The sequence below is a fragment of the Lemur catta genome, chromosome 13 (assembly GCF_020740605.2).
Source record: "Lemur catta isolate mLemCat1 chromosome 13, mLemCat1.pri, whole genome shotgun sequence".
In the NCBI taxonomy this organism is placed as follows: domain Eukaryota; kingdom Metazoa; phylum Chordata; class Mammalia; order Primates; family Lemuridae; genus Lemur; species Lemur catta.
The window spans coordinates 63071553-63097545 of NC_059140.1; the positions used below are offsets into that span (position 1 = coordinate 63071553).

At 39.6% G+C, this 25993-nt stretch overlaps 2 protein-coding genes across 4 annotated transcripts in view; both read left to right on the plus strand.

Annotated features, from left to right (window-relative positions):
* Positions 1-317: 317 nt before the first annotated feature.
* On the plus strand, positions 318-23713 carry NEK3 (NIMA related kinase 3). Its single transcript, XM_045567292.1, has 16 exons — positions 318-452; positions 3378-3551; positions 4848-4941; positions 5030-5127; positions 6349-6432; positions 8141-8208; positions 8301-8387; positions 10731-10785; positions 12288-12488; positions 13049-13121; positions 15059-15105; positions 17583-17685; positions 18214-18357; positions 18613-18747; positions 20691-20817; positions 21268-23713. The coding sequence occupies exons 2-16, from the start codon at positions 3435-3437 to the stop codon at positions 21347-21349; spliced, it is 1515 nt and encodes a 504-aa protein (XP_045423248.1). The 5' UTR covers positions 318-452; positions 3378-3434; the 3' UTR covers positions 21350-23713.
* A 1098-nt stretch (positions 23714-24811) lies between these two features.
* Positions 24812-25993, plus strand: part of NEK5 (NIMA related kinase 5) — a 48093-nt gene continuing 46911 nt past the window's right edge. For 2 of the 3 annotated variants that reach the window (XM_045567293.1, XM_045567295.1), the window contains exon 1: positions 24812-25297. In XM_045567293.1, the coding sequence (XP_045423249.1) occupies positions 25017-25297 (281 nt within the window). In that variant the 5' untranslated portion in view covers positions 24812-25016. The remainder of the gene's footprint in view (positions 25298-25993) is intronic. The other variant, XM_045567294.1, reaches the window with a different exon arrangement.

Consider the following 25993-nt stretch of genomic DNA (forward strand, 5'->3'; position numbering starts at 1 on the left):
ATGCCATCTGCAACCTTAATTGCCACTTGAGGGAACAAATGCACAGGTTCCAGGGAGCTGGACGTGGCCACCCTGGGGAGTGGAGATGGGGAAGCATTACTCTGCCCTCCCCACTTGCCCAAGGTCACACGGTTGGCAAGTGCTAACTAGCCCTGAGTGCTGTGCCCCTGAAACCTACCTGCATAGGCTGTTCCCTTAAACTGGAGACAGAACTCATGCTACGGGGAGGAGGGGGGGACACTTTCCCTCAATATTATGAGCATTGTTCCAAAACAACCTGGAGCAAGCTTTAAAACGTGCTCTTTCCTAGGCCCGGCTACTCCGAGAACAGCGCCTCCCGCCTGACCCAGGCGGCTTCCTTTACCGTAACCAGAGAGACAACCGGCCCGGCGCGCTCCGCGGAAGCCGCCAGTGGCGGGGCGGGGAGTCGACGCGGGCCGCCAGGGACGCGGGTGAGCGGCGCCTCTGGAGGAAGGAACGCGGCGGGTGGTCGCGCCGTGGGGCCTGGGGAGCTGGGGGTCCCTACGAGCGGGATCGAGGGGCAGACACGCATCCACCGTCCGGGCCGCAGACCCCCCGCAGCCCGCGGGGCTCAGCGCGCGGGTCCCGGCCAGATGCCTCGTGGGGGGCGGGGCGGCGGCTTCCGGGAATACGGATTTGGTCGCGGGTGAACGGGGTGACGAGTCCCCCTGCTGTGCCTGTACTGCGCGTGCACTTGCTGAGCTTAACCTTCTCACCGGTGATCCCACTTCTGAGCATTTGCAAAACACTTTATTAGGTTTTTTTGCTTTGTTTGGTTTTTTTTTTTTTTTGCTATCGACATGAGAAGTGACCAATAGATATACTTGACACTTTCAGATCATACTCAGGTCTTGTGATGATCTTATGGGTGTAATATTGAGTGAGGACAGACAGGACCAAATGTGGTTTTCAGCTAAGAAAAGTCTGTTTGCTCTTGCTTTCCAGTTACTCTCCTTTGCATAGAATAAGGCCCCGAAGAAACAAAGAGCAGAAGCATGGGAAAACTTGGCTTCCTTGTTAAATACCAGGGGTCAGTTTGAATAATGGTAAAGGGCTTCTTTCACGTGCCTAAACGCACTTCAAGACCTAAATGTTCTTGAAAAGAATTGTTTTTGAAAACAATGCATCTGATGTGGTTATATGGAGAAATTATTTCTAGGATTTCCTGGTAATTCCATGATAAGCAGGAGTACAAACTGGACATTTTATAGGTCACTATATTATAGGGTTTAGTTTGTGACTTTTGCTTTACCTGTCATTCTTTCTCTGCCTTATGATTCTTTGTGGTATAATTTTTAAAGAAAAATAAAAACACTGTAGGTAAGCTTTTTGAAAATCCAAGTATTCATTATAGTGTTTTTTCCTGTAATTAAAAAAAAATCACCTTTCTAAGGTTTAATAATAATAATAGCTGCCACTTATTCCAGACGTTTTATGTACCAGGCAAAATGTTAGGAACTTATTCATTCATTCATTTGCTTTATTGCCTAGGCTGGAATACAGTGGTGCAGTCAGCTCACTGCATCCTCAAACTCCTGAGGTTCAAGCCTCTGGAGTAGTTGGGACTAGAGGTGCGTGCCACCACACCTAGCTAATTTTTTAATTTTTTGCAGAGACAGTGTCTTGCTATGTTGCCCAGGCTGGTCTCGAACTCCTGGCCTCAAGGGATCCTCTTGCCTCAGCTTCCCAAATTGCTGGGATTACATTAAGTACAGGCATGAGCCACCACACCTGGCCCAGAAACTTTCTATTCATTTTCTCTCATGTATGAAGCAGTCCTACTAGCTGCTTCATCCTGGAAATGTAGAGGGGGAAGCTGAAGTCAAAGACTCTAGACGAGTGTTTAATATCTCTTTTGAGTCCCAGGCACCTCCAGCTCAACATGTCCAAATAGGAACACATTGTCTCCCTTCTCCCCCATGTCTTGCCCCACCCCTGCCACACTCCCACCACCAGAAAAATCAGACAAATAAAAAACCAGACATAACAATCATTGTGCCTTTCCTGTCTCAGGAATGGTGTCACCATTCATCCAGTTCATGCCAGAAACCTGAGAGTCAACCTTGCCTCCTTCTCCCTGGTTGTCCTGCATAAATTTATCACCAAGAATCTTGTCAGCTTGTCAACTGTTACTGCATACTTCCTTCCCATTTTTTCAGCCCCATTTCCACCACCCTATTCCATTTTATCATTATTTTCCTGCCTTATCTATTGTGGGGGCTCCTAACTGGCCTGTCTCTGATCTGGCCTCCTGCCCCTCCACCATCTGGTCCATTCAGTCGGCAGCCTGAGTGAGTGATTTTTCTAATATGCAAATATGATGATTTTATATTGCTTCAGACACAGCCCATCAATTATCCTGAGGATAAAATCCAGCCACTTAAATGTGGCTTACAGTGGCCTTCAGATAAGACCCTACCTTATTAGCCTGTTGTTATATTCTTTCAATTTCTGGTACTGAACACAATCTCTTTAGTTTTTAAATATGTGATTGCCTCTTGCTTGATGGCTCTGTCCCTCCTCTTTGCCTAGCCAACTTCCATTCATCCTTCAGGCTTCAGCTTAAATATCATTTTCCTAACTCCCCTAGATGTTTCTGCTGCAGGCCAGCATAGATCTTTCTGTAAGACTCACCACCTTACATTTGTTGAGGATTATGGTTATTTCTGCATGGGATGTCCACAATGGCAGTGACTGTGAGAGATTTGTTCAGGATTATAACATCTGACTCAGAGTTGGTGCTGAGAGTCTACCTTGAAGAGAAGAAAAACTTTTTTTCCACCCTTTTAAGCTCAGTACATGGAGCCCTGCAAAATAAATGAACAAGAGACAGGTTCACGGAGAAAAAGTTTATTACATATACATGAATGTAAAGAAGTGTTAGACCAGGGAGCTTATATACCATTTTAACAAAGAGTTGTAAATTATGGAAAAGGAACTAGGGAGAGGGAAGGTTGGGCTTCTTGGATAAATTGTAGGAAGATAAATATGTGGGAACTAACAAGATAAGGGTTATTTAGTAAAGTTTGCTATACAGACTCAAGTTGGTGCCTTCCCCATTAAGAGTTGTTCTCTTCCTAGTACTGGAGAGGAAGACACACTTACAAATGGAAATTTGTTGCTTGTACGTAGGAAAATTTGTGCCCTACATTTAGACAGAAAGGAGGAGGGCAAAGAGCAAATTGCTTTCAGCTCCAAACAATTCTTACACTGAAGTGGCGTATTTTGGTGTGACATACACCAGTCCCTTTCAAAAGGAATAAGTTGCTGTTGTCATGATGAATTACACAACTTTGAATTCATTCTGCCTTTTGAAGGTAAATTTAATACTCAATTGTTTCTGTTTTTGAGTGTAGTTTGGAAGAGCCCATGATGACTGAATGAGTGGAGCCCAGCTGTGAGGCTGCCCCAGCATGGATGACTACGTAGTCCTGAGAGTGATCGGGGAGGGCTCCTTTGGCAGAGCTCTTTTGGTTCAGCAGGAAAGCAGTAATCGGATGTTTGCCATGAAAGAAATAAGGCTTCCTAAGGTCACTGCTAAAGAAATTCGCTTACATTGAAAGTGTACATGTAGTTTGTGTAAGAGAATAACTTCTTGATGTTTAACCTGGAACTTCTCCTTCATGCAAGACATAATCACTTTATTCATTAGTTTTACAAGGACTTGATACATTTTATGTGATTCTTAGGATATTGTAATTAACAAAGGGAGAAAAATTTGGTGGTGATTACTGTTTATTTTATCTCACTGAGTGATTGGTAATAATTTACACTTTTGTATACCCAACAGTGTATACAAAAAGCAAATCAGGTGCAATATTAATGAAAAAGGAACATAAAAATAAAATGAAAAACAAAGAACTAAAATGGTAACCTTTTAGGTTAGGAACCTATTCTGTGGATAAGTTTATGGGTTTTATTTTTCCGTAGACTATTACTGCATATTATAGTTGTCCTATGAAAGAATCCATGCCATGGAGACTACTTACTAATATTGTGATGAATTTTTTAAAAATACATTTTAATAAAATTTTCAGAGTGGTAGATCTTTTTTTCCCAATGTATTCTTAACTCGTTCAGTGATTCTGAAACTTGAGTGGGCATCATAATCATCTGGAGGGCCTGTGACAACAGATTGCTGTGCCCACCCTCAAGAATCTGATTGAGTAGGTGTGGGTGGGCCTGTGAATTTGCATTTTTAACAAGTTCCCGATATATGCAGATTCTGCTGATCTGAGAACCCTTATGCTAGTACACGATCAGTGGCAATTTCTTGGTTGTAAAATAAATAAATCATTGAGGATTTCATCCTCATAGAGTAAGTTAGGGATAAACAGTTTGGGAAACTTACTTTTTATATCATCTTTTTGCATCCCTGATGTAGTAATACACCAGCATAGTCTTTGATGAAATGCAGCATAGACTGATGAAATGCAGACAGTCAAAATATGAGATCCCTTTTTTTTCTTTTAGGATATACTGTTTTTGATGGCATACTGGTTCTCCAAGTCAGATGACACTTAGGCTCATATTAAAACTAGTTTATGTTCTGCACGTGTAAAGAATGAAAAAAAAACATAAAAATATAAAGAAGGGGTCAGCTCATGCATGTGAAATATAGCCATAGTTGAAAAAATCACCACATATTTTCTCCTGGAGTTTGATAAACTTAAGTTGGGTCAAAGTGCAGTGTTACAAAACTATGTCTAGCACTATCATACACTGAAGTATTATGTATTATTATATATAATAATGTAATTATATTATTAGAAAACTATTTTTTAAGTGTAATATTAAATTTGTGCTTATTTAAAATCTTTTCCTAGTCTTTCTCTGATACACAGAGTTCTAGGAAGGAGGCTGTTCTGTTAGCCAAAATGAAACACCCCAATATTGTTGCCTTTAAAGAATCATTTGAAGGTAAATATGAGTTCCCCCAAATATGTGCATTTCTGATTTTGATTTATGGCCACTACTGCTTTCCTAAAGAGTCTTATCTCTGTTTTAGCTGAAGGACATCTGTATATTGTGATGGAATATTGTGACGGAGGGGATCTGATGCAAAAGATTAAACAGCAAAAAGGAAAGTTATTTCCTGAAGATATGGTAAGAGATTGACTTACATAGTTTCCTCAGGGTTTAGAAGCAACTTTTCTCATGAAGTTTGTATAAGTTAAAATAAAAGCATTGGTATCTGTGATTACCTGACACACTAGTTAGAAATGACTGACTCCTGTATCAGTGTTAACTGCTTAGTGTCTGCAGGATGTGGGCACCTGAAATGGTTTTAGGAAGTAAAACTGGTACAGGTTATAAAATATTAAGGCATTCTTGCATGCTTAGAAGAATTTCAAAATTGTATTACTCATCATATTTTGTACTAGATATTTAAAATCTTGATTTTTATTGTACTGTAATTTTAGAAGGCAGGTAGATGTTTATTGTGTATTGCTAGACCATCAGAAGAATGAAGCCTGCCATTTCTTTTTCTTAGAAGTACCTATACTCAACCTTTTTCCTTCTAAAGCTCAGAATGTTCCCATAAGTCCAGGACTTGCTACCTTTTTAATCTCATACTAAATATTTTTGTAATGAATTGGCTAAGGAAAAGATTTAAATAAACAGCGCCAATGGGGCTTAGTTTGATTTAAGTTATAGTTAAATCATGAAAGTATAATCAATAAATATAAATCAATATTCTTCATTTAGAATTTGTATGGTTAAAAATATGGGCTCCATAGAAGGAAGTCAACTTTGGCTTCAAATGGATGAATCTCCATAGCAAAAATGGAAAAAACCCCATCAGTTTGACATTTAATTGTAAGCCCCCAAGGCACCTAGAAATTGTGGGTACTATTGACTGGGGATTTATAAGCAAAAATTTCTGACCTCAAAGGATTGTTTATAATATAATCAAATCTTTTAACACTGCCATATGAATATTCTGAAAAAGTCAATGAAAACCCAACATAATGATTACACTAGGAAAACTGTAGCATATTTATTTCTAAGTAGTGAGCTATCTTTATGTATGGATTTAAGAAATACTTTTATTTGGTTAAATATAAGAAAAATATAGTGCAAGTTTTAGTAAAATAAATTGCTATTTGGATCATACATAAGATAATGGAACATGGGAACCACAGCTTTTCTGAATTTCTCTAGGTAATACTGAATCTTAGTTGAACTATTACTTTCAGGAATTCTGTACTCAGAACTTATATAAAACCTTGGTCAACTAAGGCCTAGAGGTGATTTGGGAATTTTGCGTTAAAATGAAGAAGTTATTTGCATTTTTGCAAATTTTTCATACTTTTTTTCTTACAGATATTTAATTGGTTTACACAAATGTGCCTTGGAGTAAATCACATTCACAAGAAACGTGTGCTACACAGAGATATCAAGTCCAAGGTGAGTGGAATACATTTTTAGACTTAACACATTGACTGCCACATTAGAAAAAAAATTTTTTTCCTTGGGGCTATGGTGTTTTATTACAAAAATAGAACAAAAACTTCGAAAACAAAATGATCCTTTCTAATTCACTGAAAAATTTGTTATTTTTTATTGTTTTCTGTGTTTTTTTCAATTAAAAAGTGATATAAAAAACTTAGGAATTAGTAATGTAAAAAGTAATGTGACAACTTAAAACATAGGTCATAAGGGTAAAGTGTTTTTCTTGACTTGCCCGGCTTAAGTATAATTTAAAGATAAACATAAATGGAAAAATGAAATTTATTGACTTCTATTCATTTAATCCATGTTTTTAGAATTAAATTGTCGATATTAATTGTAACAATAAGAACATCAACAAGTAATATTTTCACAAACCAACTGCAGGGTTTTGCCCAGGTTTTGCTTCACAAGTTCCCGGGCTCAACACTAGTGTCAGTTAAATACAACTCACATGGCAGTTGATGTGTTAAAAAAGAAACCCAAGACTATTTCATTGTCTTTTTTCTATGTTATTCTGTGTCCTTTGGGGACATATTTTATTTAGTTTAGAAGTATTTGTCAGCCTATTATTTATTTATATATTACCTACTTTTTAGATTTAAAAATATTTTCCCTTAGCTTTATTAAGATATAATTGACAAATATAAATTATATATGTTTACAGTGTACAACATGATATCGTGATGTATGTATATGTGTATATACACATTGTAAAATGATTAACTCAAGCTAATTAACATATTTATCACCTCATATACCATTTTTTGTGGTGGGAACATTTAAGATCTACTCTCTTAGCAATTTTCAAGTATAACATACATTATTATTAACTATAGTCAACATACTGTAGAGTAGATCTCTAGAACTTAGTTATTCTAACTGAAACTTTGTACCCTTTGATTTAATATGTTAACCAAATAAGGTACTACTTGAGAAAAAGTCCTTGAAATCTCTGTAGTAGTACAGTCAGGTGTTGCTCAATGACAGGGGATACATTCTCATAAATGTGTTGGTAGGAAATTTTGTTGTGTGAACATCATAGAGTACACAAACCTAGGTGTTATAGCCTACTGCACACCTAGGCTATGTGGTATAGCCTGTTGCTCCTAGACTACAAACCTGTACAGCAGGTTACTATACTGAATACTGCAGGCAATTGTAACACGGTGGTAAGTATTTGTGTAGCTAAACATACCTAAAATGTAGAAAAAGTAGAGTAAAAATACAGTATTAAAATCTTACACGACTATCATCATATATGTATTCAGTCTGCTGTTGACCAAAATGTCATTATGCGGTGCATGACAATATATGTTAATGTTTTCTCAGCTCTCTTAGTGACCACTTACAAAGCCATATGTTGACACTTGGGTCTGCCACCAGGTGAAGTCACTCTAACACAGGTTCCTAGTTGGTTGATTGGGTCTGCTGATACAGCCTGAAACCTGCTTGCTAGGTTTCGAACAGCCATCGTGAATTCCCACACAGAGGAACGTGTGGCTGTCAAGAGGGGATGGTGCCATTCCACTCAGGGACTCGGCTGTCAGCACTTCTACGCTTAATCTCCATCGTCAGCGGGCTTTGGAAGACAGCTTCTCCACAGACCTCTGCCTCATAGTTGAATGACAGCAGACATAATCTGAGTTCTTCTTTTTAAATACAGAATATCTTCCTCACCCAAAATGGAAAAGTAAAATTGGGAGACTTTGGATCTGCCCGTCTTCTGTCCAAGTATGTATCTCTGCTCTATAGTAGTGACAGTAATCAAAATGTCCATTTTCAGGAATGCTCTGTAATCATTCTTTGCCTTTTCATGGTTTTAGTCCGATGGCATTTGCTTGCACCTATGTGGGAACGCCTTATTATGTGCCTCCAGAAATTTGGGAAAACCTGCCTTATAACAATAAAAGGTAAGTAGTGTACTTATTTGGTGCATGGGTGACTGGTGACAGGCATTGTAGCCTGCAAACAATGCTAGAGTCTGGTGCCACTTTAAAGCAGATGCATGGAGCATGTTGGTTTTTTACATATATATTTGAAAGCAGTATGGAATCTATGTTTCTAGGCTTCTAAATGAAAGTCATAGTTTTCCAACTGTTTTAATCAGAGCTGAGAGGAGCTAACTGTAAATGCTGAAAGAAAGACTAGTCATTTCTAGAGACAATAGGAATTGTATCACTGGTTCCCAAACTTTGCTCCTCCTGCTTTTAAAAATCCCGGAGCCTAGGTTGCACCCATACCAATTAAATCAGAATGTCAGTGTGTGGGAAGCAGGCATCAGTAATTTTTCAAGATCACCAGGTGACTTCTAACATTTGGGAACTGATAGATTATATCATTGAGTTAACATTTATATGGCTAGATCATAACCACTTGGTTGCTAGGTTAATTGAGTGCAGGAAGTTAGTATGAAGACCTTATAATTTAAAACAATATTTTTTCTGAATATAAGTTATATGTACCAATTGTGTGGATGGGTGGATGGGGAGGATTGGAAATAGAGAGATGTCTAAGAAAAGAAATGGAAATCACCCACTTTTCACAACTACTAATAACATTTTGATGGGATTTTTTTTCCCATCCATTCACTTTTTCCCCCTAAAACTGTTGATATATTCTATGTATAATTTGGTCTCCTGTTTTTTTCACTTTATCTTATATCATATTCATTTCCCCACATAATCATTCCTCTGGTTTTGGCTGTATATTTCCAGTTTTCAGTACCATAAATAGTGCTGTGATTAACATACCTTTTGTGCATAAGTATGACATTGTTTTATATCACATTTTTGGCATGGATTCCTAGAAGTAGAATCTCATTACTTTCTGCTGACTTGCTTTTTGAAAATGTAAATAGATTCCTTTTAGAGTAGAATTGACTGAACTTGTGATAAAACAGTTCTGAAGGGACTTATTGGGACAGTTGGGGAAATTTGAGTATGGACTAAATATTAAATAATGTTATTAGGCTGGACATGGTGGGTCACCTGTAATCCCAGCACTTTGGGAGGCCAAGGTGGGAGGATAGCTCAAGGCCAGGAGTTCGAGACCAAGTTGGGCAACATAGCAAGACCCCATTTCTACAAAAAATAAGAAAAATTAGCTGGGTATGGTAGCATGCATCTATAGTCCTAGCTACTTGGAAGGCTAAGGCAGGAGAATTGCTTGAGCCCAGGAGTTCAAGGCTGTGGTGTGCAATGATCATGCCTGTGAATAGCCACTGCACTTCAGCCTGGGCAACATACCAAGACTCCATCTCTAAAAAAAAGGCAAAGACAATGTCTGGAAGCTGACTAGTAGATGGTGAGAATGATGGAGGAAACAGAGTAGGGTATAGGGCCAACTATAAAACTCCTCTGATTTTGAAGAGCTATTTTGTGGAAGAATCAGTAGTCTTGTTCTCTTTATTTGGGAACACAGAGATAACTCTGAGGGGTAGAGAGAATTCCCACAGTTCTCAGAGACACATTTTGCCTTTTTTTTCTTAAGAGGCAGAGTCTTGCTCTGTCATCCGGGCTAGAGTATGCAGTGGTGTGATCACAGCTCATTGTAGCCTCAAACTCCTGGGCTCAAGCGGTCCTCCTGCCTCAGCCTTCTGAGTATGTGGGACTACAAGCATATGACACCAGGCCCGGCTATTTTTAAAATTTTTTGTAGAGACAGGGTCTCGCTGTTTTACCCAGACTGGTCTCGAACTCCTGACCTTAAATGATCCTCCCACCTTGGCCTCCCAAAGCACTGGGATTACAGGTGTGAGCCACCACACCCCACCACATTTTGGCTTTTGATAAAGAAGAATGCTATCGCTTAGAACTGTCCACCAGGGGAACAGACTGTGACCGAGGTACAGAGCTGTCCATTAGGAGATGCAGTCAGAGGATGCACAGGGCATTCCGAGAGGAAGCTGCACTGAATGTCTTCCAGAGTCCTTCTTCCAGCAATGATAATCTGAGTCTGCAAATATTCCCTCTTGCTACTGAATTCCCATATGCTACTGGAGTGATATCTGAACCATTCTCATTTGGAGGGGTGAGGGTTGGGAAGCAGAGAGTTTTACTGTGAAGATTACTCTTAGTAAGTGTCTAAGTATTAGACCAAAATTACTGTATGTTTTAATACCTAGGAATTACTTGTGATATCTATTCTTATTAAAGGTAGAATAATTTTTCATTTTTCTGTATTAGAAAATCCATATATTTTCACGTGTTAACTCATAATCCACTTGTTATTACACTGCTTCTTTGTGCTTCCAGTGACATCTGGTCCTTGGGATGCATTCTGTATGAACTCTGCACCCTTAGGCATCCAGTAAGTATGGCGTGCAAAATGGAAGAGGCAGCTTGTCATATCTGGCTAAGTCCTAAGTAATGTGCCAAATTCCAGCTGGCAGTTTGCTTCTCTAGGATGAAGTCATTATAAAAGTTTTCATATGTTTCCACTGCCATCATCTTTGCCTTGAGCCGCTTTTGTAGCATATACTAATAGGAAATTTCCATTGTTTACTTTCTGTTGTGCTATGTATCGCCTGCCTGTCAGCCTTCCCTCCTTCCTTCCCTCTTTCCCTCCTTTCTTTTCCTCCCTTCCCTCCTTCTTTCTCTCCTTCCTTCCTTTCTTTTCCTCCCTTCCCTTCGCCCCTCCCTTCCTCCCTCCTTTCCTTCCTTCCTTCCTTCTTTTTGCTGCTATTAATTTTTTTATCATATTTTGGTAAAATATATATAACATAAACTTTCCACTTTAACAATTTTTAAGTATGCAATTCTGTGACACTAATTACATTCACAATATTGTGCAACCATCACTACTATCTATTTGTTAAACTTCTTTATCACTCCAAACAAAAACTCTGTAACCATTAAATAGTGACTCCTCATTGTACCCTTCCCACAGCCCCTGGTAACTGCTATACACATTCTTGTTTCTCCTCTCAAGAGTAAGTATTAAGGACTACAGCGCCCTGAATATTTGGCACAAGATCTGTTGTCTTTCGTCTACGTGAAGGCAAAAGTCACTCTCAAACCTGTAGGAAATGGAGAAAATCAGTATAATGGCTAAAAAGCCAGAGGCGAAGCAGATTCAATCTTATTTTTCGTTACCTGAGTTTTTCTTTTGTTATTTGTTGGTTTTTCTTTTTTGATATCTTCGCTTGCATCTTTTATTAGTAGGGCAATATACTTTCAAGGCAGAATGCCAATGTGTTCTTATAAGGCTGAAGTCTAATGTTAGTTCCAATATATTTATTATACGTTGAAAACTTTTAAAATGTTACTCCAGTCTGTTATGCGTTATCCCACTCCGTTACTTATGAAACTTTAATCTTGACTTTAATGACAAGAGTGGTGAAAAGGATTTTGCAGGAGAACTGGAAAAGTCTGAAGTGTGTGTTGCTTTGCAGCACGCCCGGGGGTTTTGGGGAAGGAGTGGAGCAGAGGAATATTATACTTTTTAGAAGCCTGTTACTATCATTTGACTTTTTAAAAAGCCATATGTATGTATTACTTTGATTTTCAAAGTATAATAAAAATATATATCTGCAAAAACGTTGATTATGACAAAGTACCCAAAGTAGGAATTGATGGAAAGACTTTTCCTAAAAGGGGCAGCTTTTTATTATTCATGTGTTGCCTTTCTCCTGAACCACCATAAAATTATAGAACAGTATCTTAAGGATCCCTCTAGAAAGAAAAATGACCAGACATCTGACACATTTATAAAATTAAAATAATTTATATGCATTCAGTTCTGCTGGTAGTGTCTGATTTCCATCTTCTTTCCCCGAATCCACTTTTAAAGTTAAATTTTTTACTTTTCAGTTTCAGGCAAATAGTTGGAAAAATCTTATCTTGAAAATATGTCAAGGGTCCGTCAGTCCACTGCCGTCGCATTACTCCTACGAGCTGCAGTGTCTCGTCAAGCAGATGTTTAAACGGAACCCTTCACATCGCCCCTCAGCTACCACGCTGCTCTGCAGACGCAGCATGGCTCGGCTTGTCCAGAAGTGCTTACCCCCTGAGGTGCGATGGTGTATGATAAAATAGTGTGTTATCTTTTAAACACAATTACAGGGTACACACACTTGTGAAAATTCAGATGATGGACTGGGGATGGTGGGGATGCCTGTAGTCCCCGCTACTCGGGAGGCTGAGGCAGGAGGATTGCTTGAGCCCAGGACTTTGAGGTTGCTGTGAGCTGTGATGACACCACTGCACTCCAGCCCAGGCAACAGAGTGAGACCCTGTCACTCCTGCCAAAAAGAAAAACATTCAAATGTTGCACAAGTGTACTAAAAACTAAAAAGTTAAAACTTCTCCCCGTCCTCTTTTCTCCCCCACAATGCTGTTCCCCAAGTATAATCACGGTTCCAGTTTGCATATCCTTCCAGGCCTTATTCTAGACATAAATAAATGTCTATGTTAGTCTCACCATCTAAATAATATGTATTCTTTAAATGGCATTTTTATTTTTCAACTTTAAATATTATTGTGCTGAGGAATGTTGACAATTAAATGACATTATGGCAATGTCTATAGAACAGTATATTTCATATCTTTAAATTTTTAACTTTACATTTCAGATCATCACAGAATATGGTGAACAGATAGTAGAAGAAACAAAAAAAACTAAGCATAATACACCAAGCAAAAAGGGTAAGAATGTTGGAAGGACTATTTATTGTTAAATGCTCTTAAAAATACAGTAGAACAGAAAAGGAAAATGTAATTTTCAAATTATTGAAATCATTATCAGAGATACTCCTCAAATCAAAATTTCCTTTTTGTTACTTCAGACATAATTTTATACTGAATCTTATCTTTTAATTTTATTTAATTTTATCTTTTTCCCTGTAATAACAGGGATACAAAAAAAAAGCCTAGTTGGACACTTTAGTGTGTAAAGATTGTTCTTCGCATAGTGTTAGTACCATATTTACTCTGGCTTGTTGTGGGTCAGGTAGACGGCTTCTGTGAGCTGGCCTAGGAATCTAACCATGAAAATATAACACTGATCTTACAGGAAAAATATATCCCCAGGTTTCTGAAGAACCACCATTCTTTTAAAAATACAGAGCCTTTTCTAATGTGAACTGGGGACAATGGCTGTGGGCTCATAGATTGTAATGGTGCAGTATGGGGGAGGTGGCGTGGAGAGGACAGGGTTATGTGGGAATGTCTATACTCTCTGATCCGTTTTGCCGTGAATCTAAAACTATGCTTAAAAAAATAAAGTTTATTAATTAAAAACAAACAAAAGCCAGAGCCTTTTTAAAAGTTGGGAACCATCCACATAATAGCTGTAGTCTATCCTGAGCAAATATCAAATTTAATTTATTGTCTCTTTGGAAGTTGTCATCTCTGAATTTTTTTCAAAGCTATTTTTATTCCTTTTCATTTGTCATCAATGACTTCCTTCTGAAGAAATCCAACAAAGATAGTAGTATGAACAGAATAAGGGAGAAGAGCTAAGAAGTGTAAAAATCGCCCACCTTTGGGACATGTGCAACACCTCCATTGTCTGTTGCTCTTTATCTTAGTGTTACACTCAGGTACTACAAAAGAAACATTGGGAAAACTCTATTGTTTTCTTAAAGTTAACTGTTATTTTTGGAAGGATATAACCCTTTCAGTCTTATAATTCAAGCTTTTCCCCATTACTTAAGAGATAGCCAGTTTTCTTTGTTCTACCAATTTTGCTTTAGCATTAATTTTACTTTAGATACTATTAATATTTTGTAGCTTTTGTTCACATCCCAGCATAGTGGGAAATTAGTTTTAAAATACTGGGCAAAAGGAAACAGAACTAAGAAAAGTTTCAAGATAGTTTGGAAAAGTAGTTTTACAATTTCTAAAAAGAGAGGATTAAAGTAGTTTATTGAGGAATAAACCCAGCCTTCCGAGTTAGAGAAATGCCACTGTATTGGAACCATGCGTCCGATGATGTCTTCGTAGTCCATAGATAGTGACACCAGAACAATGAAGTGCAGGGATCATGTCTGACTTGCTCACTCTTGTGTTCTCAGTGTCTATCATCATAGATATTCAACAGCAATCTTTAAAATGTTGAGTGAATAAGGCACATGAACTGCTGGGCTCTGCCAGAGGAAAATGAGGCAGGAGCCATCCCTGCCAAAGGGATCAGTTGCCAGAGTTCTCCACTGACTCCTGCTGGTCCCTTGTGAGTGAATCAGCAGCTCACTTCTTGTTGGGAATACCTGTCCCACCTGCTGTGACAGCTGTCAGGAAAAGCACAGGCTCCACTAGCATCCACTGAGGGGGATAGCAGCCTTCAAGTATGCAGAGTATATTACCACTTAGTGCTTAAATAGGTTGGCATAAGTGAATGGAGATGTCTTTTAACTTTCAGATTTTAACATGGGGAATAAAACAAGAGAAATAGCCTCTTTCAACAGCTGGGGTGTATTACTGGGTGACTACAGCTTGATATCCCTATTTAGGATAGCAAAGAGCTTTGGCTCTTTGACTTTAAAAATGTCACCTGTCTGTCTAGTTTTATGCAGATCATGTTAGGAACTGAATGAGTCTTTACATGCCTTCTCTTTCTACCTTCTGTGTCTATTTTTAAGCAGACCCCAGCAGAATCAGGATAGCTTTGGGAAATGAAGCAAGCATGGTGGTAAGCGCTTTAAAATTGAATTTATGAAACATTTGCTGGGTACTGGGTGCCCTTAAGTGCTGTGAGATCTCTGGAAGACTATGACCTGGTTGCTCCAGTGTTATCATGGGGAGTGATCTGGAGCTGTTGTCTTACACTGCCAGGTGAGCCACTTCAGGTCACCGTTTATTGTGCTTGGGTTTTTTAATTTTTTTAGAGGCTTTTTAAGGTCTTGCTATATTACCCAGGCAGGTCTCAAACACCCGGGCTCAAGCCATCCTTCCACCTCAGCCTCCTCAATAGCTGGGACTACACATGTACACCATGGCACCCAGCTTACTGTGCTTGTTTTTTCATTTTTAATTATTGATGGCCGTTTTAATACGGATGCAAGAGAACTTTGTCCTGCTTTCAGTCATGAATATCTTGTTTCAGCCTGCCTTTTTGTTTGTTTTTTATTGTGGTAAAATATATGGAACATAAAATGTGCTATTTTAGCTGATTTTTAAGTGTACAATTCAACGGCATTAATTACATTCATAATATTGTACAACCATCACTATTATCTATTTCCAAAACTTTATCACCCCAAACAGAAACTCTGTACCTGTTAAACAATAACTCTCCATTTCCATCACCCCAGCTCCGGGTCTCCTCTAATCTACTTTCTGTCTCTATGAATTTACCTATTCTAGATATTTCATCTGAATGGAATCGTAAAACATTCGTCCATTTGTGTCTGGCTTTTTTCACTTAGCTAATGTTTGCAAGGTTTCTCTATGTTGTCACATGTGTCAGAACTTCATTCATTTTTATAGCTTAATAACATTTACATGACGATTCTGGGCTTAACACTTTTCTGTTCAAAACTCGTAGTGCCTCCCTGTTAGCTCACAAATCATTTTACAGCCTGGCACTCAGGCCTTGTTCATCTTGTCCAGCCCTGGGCAGCTGTGATGCTCCTTTACACTGAAGGTGCCATAAAGTTGTGAATAATAATGTCACACCCACCCTAGCAACTCATGTAGTATTGACGATTTTTTTTTTCAGTATTTTAATTCAAAAAGGAAAAGATGTACTGGCAACAAATTATTCTATACATGGAATGTACTAATAATTAAACTTGTAACTTGTTTGAATGAACCGTAGATTATAAATAAATAACAATATACCACCATTACATGGCTACAAATGGAATATATCCTGCCCCTACGCTTTTTTTTTCTTTTCATGATAATGTCTGGGTATTTTTTTTTTCCAGCTTTATTGAGGTACAATTTACATGCAATAAAATTTACCCATTTTTAGCATACAATTTGATAAATTTTGGTAATCGTATTTATACAGCCATGTAATCACTGCCACAGTCAAGATATAGAAGTTCCATCCCTCTACAAAGCTTCCTCATGCCCTTTTGCAGAAGGCCCTGAACCCTGCCCTAGGCAGCCACCACTATAGTCTGAATTCCACCTGTAGTGGACACAGTGATGCGTGTTTGCAAAAGGAAAAGGGTACAATACATAAACAGAATGGAGACAAGGCCAAAAAGTCAGTCAGATAACAGAGAGGACTTGAGATAGGCAGAGAGCTACGTGCAGGCCAGCATGGTGCGCTGGGAAGAAGGCAGAGTTGAGCTGGCCCAAGCGGAAGCTGGCGGAGCTACAGGAGCAGAGAGCAGTGCTTCTCGCTGGGGAGGGAAGGCTGCAACCTCCTGGGGGTTTTCAACAGCCCCTCACCACTCCTCCAAGATTGTGATGTCTTTGGGTACTGGGGTGGGGGGAGCCTTTGAAACGACCGCTATAGTGAGCCACCACTGATAAGTGATAGACATTTTTGTGTCTCCTCATTGTGTGAGAAGAGAAGTTTGAGAACCACTGCGTAGAAATAAGAAAACTCAATGTGCCAGCCAAGGCCCCAGTGTGCCTGGGACTGCCTAGGTACTAAATCTGTATTCCTTCTGAAAATATATGCAGATTTAATAAAAACTACATAGTGTTACTTTACTTCGTGAAATATATCAAGGGCTTTGATAATCTGAAAAATACTGAAATAAGTGAGAACATTTTGGCCATATATAGCAACTTTATAAAATAGCTCATTTTGATAATTCAGCATGAAAAGCCCAGTATAACAAACCATAATGAAATGTTCCATTACTCTTTTTCTCAGTAAAGATCTGTCATTTATCTCTGTCATTTTTATATATCCTCTTCATATTTGTAATCATTGATATTAATGTCTGTTAATGTATTAATATATAGCTATTATTAATATATATTTACATGCATGTAGGTTTATGGTTGTTAATATACGTGTATGTATGCATATGTTATGTGTGTCTATATGATATAATATATAAGTATTTGGTGTTCTATGACTATTAATGTTTTTTAATTCATTAATTTTTATTTAAAATGAAAATAGCTGACTTTGCATATTTGTTAACCTTTTCTGTAGCAATTCAAGCACTGAGTCTGTATTTTTAATCTGTTTTAAAGAAAGAGGAAGAACAAGACAGAAAGTATAGCCATACTGATTTAAAAAGCATTAATAAAAATGTGGCTGAAAGTACATTGAGGAGAGTAAACAGAGAAGAAAAAGGTAAGTTATTCAAATTCTGATCATTGCTTAGGTGGGAGTTAGAGAATATAGAAGGAGTACCAATTTTCATGTTACTAGGTCTTAGTTATCATAAGCAAGTATACAGGCAGATATTTGCTTATCCAGTAATTTATTTAATGTTACAGGAATATTTTATTTACCCACCAAAAAAATTGAAAAGAGAGACTAGTGTTTAGAGCCATTAGGAAAAGTAGTATATGGTGTAGTATACACACAGCACGCTGTGTGTATGTAAGTCCCTCAGGGGTTCATTCTTAAACAATGTGTAATATGGAACTATATACATATTGTTTTTTTAAAAATCAATTTAATGATTCATTTTATGCTTTTCATTTTGGATTTTATTTTCATTTCCTTTGCTACTTAGACTTGAAAGAACATTGTTGCTAGATCTGAGTTTGAAAGAGAAAAGAAATGCTTCCATATTATTGTTAGAGTATGTGCGTGGATGTAGATGAATAAATAAAATAATATGCTCAGCATTCCTTTTTCACACTGTAAAATCAGGTAATAAATCATTCCAACTGAGGGAAGCCAGCTCACCAAGCCCTCAGAGGCGACAATGGGAGAAAGATGCACCCAATACAGCTCTTACAGCCTTGGAAAACTTATCCGTACTTACCTCCAGTTTACCCGCAGAGGGCGATAGAGGTTAGTGGTTAGATCCAATACTATGATTTTACTATAGAACGTTTTCTAATAGTTATTCAATATGCTAGAGGTTTTTCTTTAATGTTTTTGAGGGATATTTGGTATCACACATCAGAGTGCTTGCTCATACAGGTGAGTGAAATAGATTTTAGATGAAGGCCAAATATAATTAACTTTGCTTGAAATATGATCTGGAAGATAGATGCTGAAAAATCTTTTTTTATTTGGCACTAATTTTTATCTTCTTACAACTAGGTGGTTCTGTAATAAAGTACAGTGAAAATAATACTCGTAAGCAGTGGCTCAAAGAGACCCCTGACACCGTGTTGAACATCCTTAAGAACGCTGATCTCAGCTTGGCATTTCAAACATACACAATATACAGACCAGGTAATTCATGTCTGTTGTGTGACCATGGAAATCCTTTGATTTTTTTTAATTGTGGCAAATATATGTAACATAAAATTTAACATTTTAACCATTTTAAAATGTACAGTTCAGTGGCATTAAGTACATACACATTGTTATGCAGCCATCACCACCATCCACCCACAGAACTTTTTCATCTTCCAAAATTGAAATTCTGTACCCTTTAAATAATAACTCCCCATTCCCATTCTCCCTCCCAGAAACCCTTTAATTTTAAAGTTATAAAATAATTCATAACATTGTATTTTTCGGTGTTTTTTTCTCTTTTCTTGTCTTTCTTTTTTTTTTTTTTTTTTTAAAGACAGGGTCTCACTCCATCACCCACGCTGGAGTGCAGTGGCATGATCATAGCTCACTGCAGCCTTGAACTCCTGGGCTCGAGTGATGTTTCTGCCTCAGCTTCCCTGAGTAGCTGGGACTACAGGTGCATGCCACCATTGCCTGGCTGATTTTTAAAAATTATGTAGAGTTGGGGTCTTGCTATGCTGCCCAAGCAGGTCTCAAACTGCTAAGCTTCAGCAATCCTCCCAAAGTGCTGGGATTACAGGCATGAGCCACAGCACCCTGGCTTTATGTGTTTTTGAATCTTTTCTAGCTAATCTTCATCTACAATTAAAATTTTCCATAGAGCTGCTTTACTTCTATTTGCTCATTAGTTTGCTTATTTTAATAATCGTGCTACTACTTCCTTTAAGAGTAGCCTATTTTTACCATGTAAATATGCCACCGCTTTAGTGACAACGCCAAGATTTCTTTTGTTGTGTACTTGAATTCTGTTACATTGAGTAGAGCTCAAAAAGGGTCAACAATTAGGATTTGATTTTTAAATCTTTTTCCATAGACATTTTTACTAAAATACATAAAATAACCTTTTATAATACTATCCTTTGGAATCTAGGCCAATGGACTACATTAAGGATGTGCACATCTGTGTGTAATATTGATAATTCAATTACTAAACCACCTGGCTAGGTTAAGATCTAAGATAAATTGTACCAAATAGAGCATGTAATGGTATGGCAAGTCTTAACTATATTTATTGTAACAGGTTTAGTCGTATTTGTTTATTTGGTCAATATTTATTGAGTGCCTAATGTGTATTAGATTGAGATAAAAACAGAATAAAACACGATTCCTGCCTTGAGGGATGAAGGAGTTCATTACCTGGGAGCCCAGCACACAGAGAATTGTAGTGCCCTGTGGTATATGCATTCTGATAGAGCCGTGCACAGAATATCATGGGAGCCCCAAGGAGAGCAAGATGTTAAGGAAGATTAATGGTTGTGAATTTCAATTTAGCAATTTTAGATCCTGGATTTCGTGTGTGGTCTAATGGTGAAGTCTTTGTCATTTTGGGAAAGTCCCTGTCTAAAAAATATATCATAGTTCCATTTTGAAATGACTTTTATAAGATTTAGCCTATATTTTTACATTAGGTTTTTATTCTGTAAGCAAAAATCCTAAAAGTAATCACTGCCTACAAAATTCTTTAAAAGCAAATGCATGTGGTCTTCCTTTAATTCTCTACCCTTCTTCCCCTCCATTGTGAAAACTGGGGAGGAGAAAGCTCAAAGGAAAAAAAAATTAACTGTAATCTAACTTCCAAAGATAACTTTTAATGCCTTAATGTAAGTTCTTATATTTGAAGGTTTTTATTTTAACTTGTGAGTTTTTTTCCTCTTGAAGAAACTACTGTTTTTAAATTCAGTCCACATCCTGATGCTTCCTGGGCCTGTTTTATGCCAAAAATTATGCTGGGTAATGTGAGGAGATACTGCAAAAGAAATATGGAGCGTGGCATTGTCTTTAAGTAGCCAGCAAGCTTGTAGAGGATTTTAGTCGAAATGCAGGAAATAAGTAAATGCTGTTTCAATGGGCATACTTTCTGTTAATATTCCCTGAAGGCTCAGAAGACTTCTTGAAAGGCCCCCTGTCTGAAGGAACAGAAGCATCAGACAGTGTTGATGGAGGCCAGGATTCTGTCATTTTGGATCCAGAGCGACTGAAGCCTGGGCTGGAGGAGGAGGACACGTACGTTGTAACATACCTGGGGAGCTTGAGTTGTGGTGTGTGCACCTGTGGTTTAATTTAAACCATAAATTTAGACCATAACAATTTTAGGTTTAGTAGGATCTTGTTACATTACTTTTCATCCTAAATGAATTTTTACATCCTGATCTTTTGTCTGGGATGCGTAATGTGTTCTGATATTACAAAATTCTCAGCCGAGCCCTATACGTATAACCTTTCAGCTTGGACTAGTTATTTTTAATATATTGGATTGTACATTGAAAAAAAATTTTAGAAACATGAAAGAAGTGATCTTTTGGAAGAACTAACAATTATTTCTCTGTTCAATTGCCTTATGGAACTCATTTCTCAAAAACTTAAATATTGTTCTCATGGTGTTCTGCTTTGAATCCATCAATAAATACTGTGCCCCTAATAGAGAGACTTATCGTCCACATTGTTTTTTCACAGGGACTTTGAGGAAGACGACAACCCCGATTGGGTGTCAGAACTGAAGGAACGAGCTGGACTGCAAGGTGTATCTGATGGATAATGCCCAAGGAGATGTCCCTGAGTCACACTAAGGAGATGCTGCAAATGAGGAATTCATGTTGGAATAATAATTAGTTCACAGGATGTATATTTTCCTTTGGAAACAGAATGAAGAGGGGGGAATTGTTAATATTTAAAATTGTTCCTGATTAGTATCATGGAGTGTAAAAAATCTAGAACTCCTGTGAGTTTTTGAACTCAAGGGAGAAGTTCTGGCAGAATGGAATGAGCTTTGGGCTTTGCAGTACAGGAGAGCAGAAGTTAGATCCTAGCTCTGCCACTAACTAGTTGTATGATTGTCAGAAATTACTTTAACCTCTTTGAGCCAGAATTCCCTTATCCATAAAATGAGGATAATGATGCCTACCTCAGGGATGCTGACCATAGACCATCACAGCAGCCCTTATGTTATTATTGCAGTTATGATTTGGGTTTATTACTGCGTAACTCTTTTTATGTTTCCTAAAGAGTTAAAGATCTAAATGTACTTAATTATAACATAACAATATGTGCCGCTTTTCAAATAGACCCAGTTATGGGTAATTTGAAGATCTTCACCAACTACCAGCTGTCCTTAAATACGGTCCCTCACAGGATGCCCAGAAGAGCCCAGGGTGGAGGGCCAGCCATGGGAGGAGTGGCGTGGGCTGCAGATCTCGCAGAAGGGGGCAGCCCTGTAGGTGACAAAGCCATGAGGCCAAAGGTGAGAAGATAGGGAAGTGTCAGAAACTGGAAAGTGATGTGGAACGAATGGGGGGACTCACGGCACACGCATGCTGGGTCCATGATACTTCAGTGAGATGAGAATAGTTTACTAAAGAAGAAACAGCCTTTTCCCAGTGGATCTGTTTTACAGGGGTGTAAAACTGGTATAGGAAACAGCACTAAAGTAAAGAATAAGGGGAAAATACAGTAGTGACATTAATGAGCATTTGCTAAAATCTGGACTATGTACATCTCTTAAAGATTTAACAGGTTTTTTAATCTTAACATACAAAACCTGTGGTGTAGACCCCCATCCCCATCATACACTTTACTTATACGTGTAGTCATCTTTAGTCTCCTCTGCTCTTGGCAGTCTCCTGCTCTTTCCTTGTTTTACAGGACTTTGATATTTTTGAGGAGTACTGCTTAGATAGTTTGTAGACTGTCCCTCAATCTGGGTTTGTTTGATATTTTTCTCCTGATTGGACTGAGCTTAAGGGTTTGGGGGAAAACGACAAAGGTGAAGTGCCCTTCTCATCACACCCTATCGGGGAGTAGGTGACATCCACATGACATTACTGGTGGCATTCACCTTGATCACTAGGTTAAGGCAGTGTCTGCCAGCGTTCCACTGTAAAGTTGCTAATTTTCCATTTTCATGCTCTGTTCACTCTACATGAGTCATTAAGTCTAGCCCATACTGAAGTGGAGACAAATTGGTCTCTACCCCTGGGAAGGAAGTGGGGGTATAATCCAATACTATGTCATTTGTATTGTTGCTTGAATTTTTCTAGTTTGGGCCGTTGGGAGTTGTTTCAGGTTGGTTCTTGTGTTCTTTGACATGTTCCTATCCTTTTTGAGCACTTTCTTCCTTGCGGGCACTATAAGAAGATACTCCAGGCTCATCTTGTACCTTCTCTGCCCCAGCCTCAGAATCATCCATTTACCAAGGAGCCTTGGTTCCCTTCATTGGTTGAGAAACCAAGATCTAGGTGCTGGGTATACTTGTTCTACTGGTATGTTACTTCTTCTAGGTCCTCCCAGCAGACAGAGCTGGGAAATACATGCGTGTATACTAACCCGTGGACCCACACATCTCTATAGTTATCTCTGCATCTGTCCATCTATATGCATATTAAACTAAGGGTGGATTCCTACTGATGCCCCAACTAATCCTGTACCATAGTTTCAGGCTAGCCTTCACCACTTGCTTTTCTGTAACTTCTCCCTGACAATGAGAAACCCAGCTTGCATCATCTGCCATCCTGATCTTAGCTGTTCAACCCCAGTATACTTGTAAAGGAGTTTCCAAATCATTAACCCTGTGAGAAACAAATTTACAGAGTTTACATATCTTTCCTATTGTCTGCCTCGCAGTTTGCAGTCAAATACTGTTTTCTGATTTTGCTTAAGTTAGCTCCTTGAACGGCAGCTCACCACTCTTGAGGATTTCATATTAAAGCAGGCATGGATCATTTTAAGGATCTTTCCAGATACTCAGCTTCCATATATATAGTACGCTATACCTCTTAGTCATCTCAAATCTTAGCATTGACCCAGGATGTGAACATTCCAAACCACCGAGCAAAGGGAACTTAAAATTATGTATAATTATTGAGAGACTGAATGAGTCTTGGATAATAAATCGTTTTGAATATCAGATGGTTTGCAGAGTTTTACATTTAATACAATTTCAGAAGACTAATGAATTATCAGTTGATGATTATAAACCATAACCATTTTTGGCGATAGATTGCTATATGATTTTTTTTCTTTTGAGACAGGACCTTGTTCTGTTGTGCAGGCTGGAGTGCAGTGGCAAGATCATAGCTCACTGCAGTCTCGAACCCCAGACCCCAGGACTCAAGCTATCCTCCCGCTTCAGCCTCCCCGGTAGCTAGGATTACAGGTGCATGACACCTCCTTGGGCCATTTGTGTGTGTGTGTGTGTGTGTGTGTGTGTGTGTGGAGACAGGCTCTTGCTATATTGCCCAGGCTGGTCAGGAACTCCTGGCCTCAAGCAATCCTCTTGCCTTGGCCTCCCAGGGTGCTGGGATTACAGACATGAGCCACCGTGTACTGGTGGTATATGATTCTGATATCCAACCTGGCAGAAATTGAGGGACCCTTGTAACAAAACTTCCATTCCTATGTACTTATTTGGATGAGATTTCTCAGCACTTACAGATTTTTTTAAAAGAAAAAAATGGAAGGAAATCAGTGTTGAACCTTGTCTATTCTAGCAAGAAGTTAGCATTCGTCAGTGGACACAGGTAGTAATGAGGCATGGGGAGCCCATCCAGGTCTTTAAGAGATGAATTTCCAGTAGAATTTTGCTTGTGTATATTTAGTAAGTATCAAAAACCCTTAAGATTCTATGATCAGGAAATATAAATTAATTTCCATGTATGTACTTCTTTCAGAGCAGTATGATAGGGTGATCGATCAGTAAGACTTTGAAACATGAAAAAGATAACCCTGGGATAAAATTAAATCAGAAAAGTGGGATAGAGATAGCGTTCCAAGGAGAAAAAGTTATGACGTAAACTTTCTGGTTCTTAAGAGTTTTGTGCTGTTTTGTTTTCGATGGGCGATGGAGGGTATGATACCACCGTGATACTTAGATTCCACTGGATATGTGTTACTCGTGTCAGTATTTACAACTGTAGAAAATTACATCCTTTTCAACTAAACACGATGAAACGTTTTAGACGGCAGGCTGATTGCAAATAGCGACTGGGGCATGGTCGGGTGGGAGGCGCGTGAGTGCTGACCGCTGGGGCTGGGCCGCAGCCTGTTGGGTTAGAGGACCCGGCGGGAGGCGCCAGTTGTGGCCCAAAGTGGGATGAGCTTTCAGTCTCACGTCTACCTCTTGGCAATATTTGAGGCTCTGCACAAGAAACGCTCTTCCTCTCTCTGTTTTGGGCGACTACTACCTTGCAGGGTTGCTGTAAAGCACAGAGATGATGTACCCGAAGCACGCGGTGCGGGGAGAACAGACGGGGAGCGGTATTGTTGAGTGTTATGCAAAGGAGTCCCCACCGAAGGCAGCGGGCGGTGGGGACCCCATCGGGTCGCCAAGCTCCCGGCCTCCGACCGCTTTTCGAGGTGGGCGGTGTGGACGGGTCCTCCAGCCACTCGGGCCCCGCCCGCGCTTCCCCGCGCGGCTCCGCCCCGGGCGCGGTAGGCGCAGCGCCCCGAGAACCGGACCCACCCCGGACGCCTCGCTGGCCCCGCAGAGCAGGTATGCTGCAGGTGGGCCGCCTTCGCCCTGCTCCGGCGCCGACCCGGGGCTCCGGGAGCGGCGGGGGAAGGGGTTGGAATCCCGCCGGGGCTGACGGGGGCGGCCGAGGGGCTGCCTGGCGTCCGGGGCCCGCGTCAGTCTCCATGGCAACGCTCAGCACGCGGAGCTCAGGGGCTGGCGACAGCTCTGCCACCCACCCGCCGGCCGCCTCCGCGGGTGGCCCTAGGGGAGGAGAATTTTTCCCAGACCTGGGGGCTTCCACCTCCTGGTGCCACCTGGGCGGGAGGATCGCGGGCCCTCGGTTCCCGGGCCGGTCACCTAGAGCCCGGATTCTGCGTCCGCCTCCCACAGAACCGGGTCCTCGGGTGTCCACGTCCTCTCCTGCACCCCATTCGTACCCACTTGCTACTCTGACATGAAATTATTTGAAAACAACCTGCTTGCTCACCCAGTTTTTAAAAACCTGCGTTATGCTGCAACTGTAGCATAAAGGGGACATATAGGAAAGCAATTTATAAATAAAGCCTGTGTTTAGGTCTGTAAGACTTGGCACCACCACACGCGAAGAAGTGAAGAAGCCAGGTACCAGCGCCTGGGCAGAGTCCCCTGAACGTGGCGGCAGCAAGTGCAGATTGTTAGGTCTGCGATCCCGGGAGCAGCGTGGCCAGGGGAGGGCGTGATTTTCCCAAACGGTGA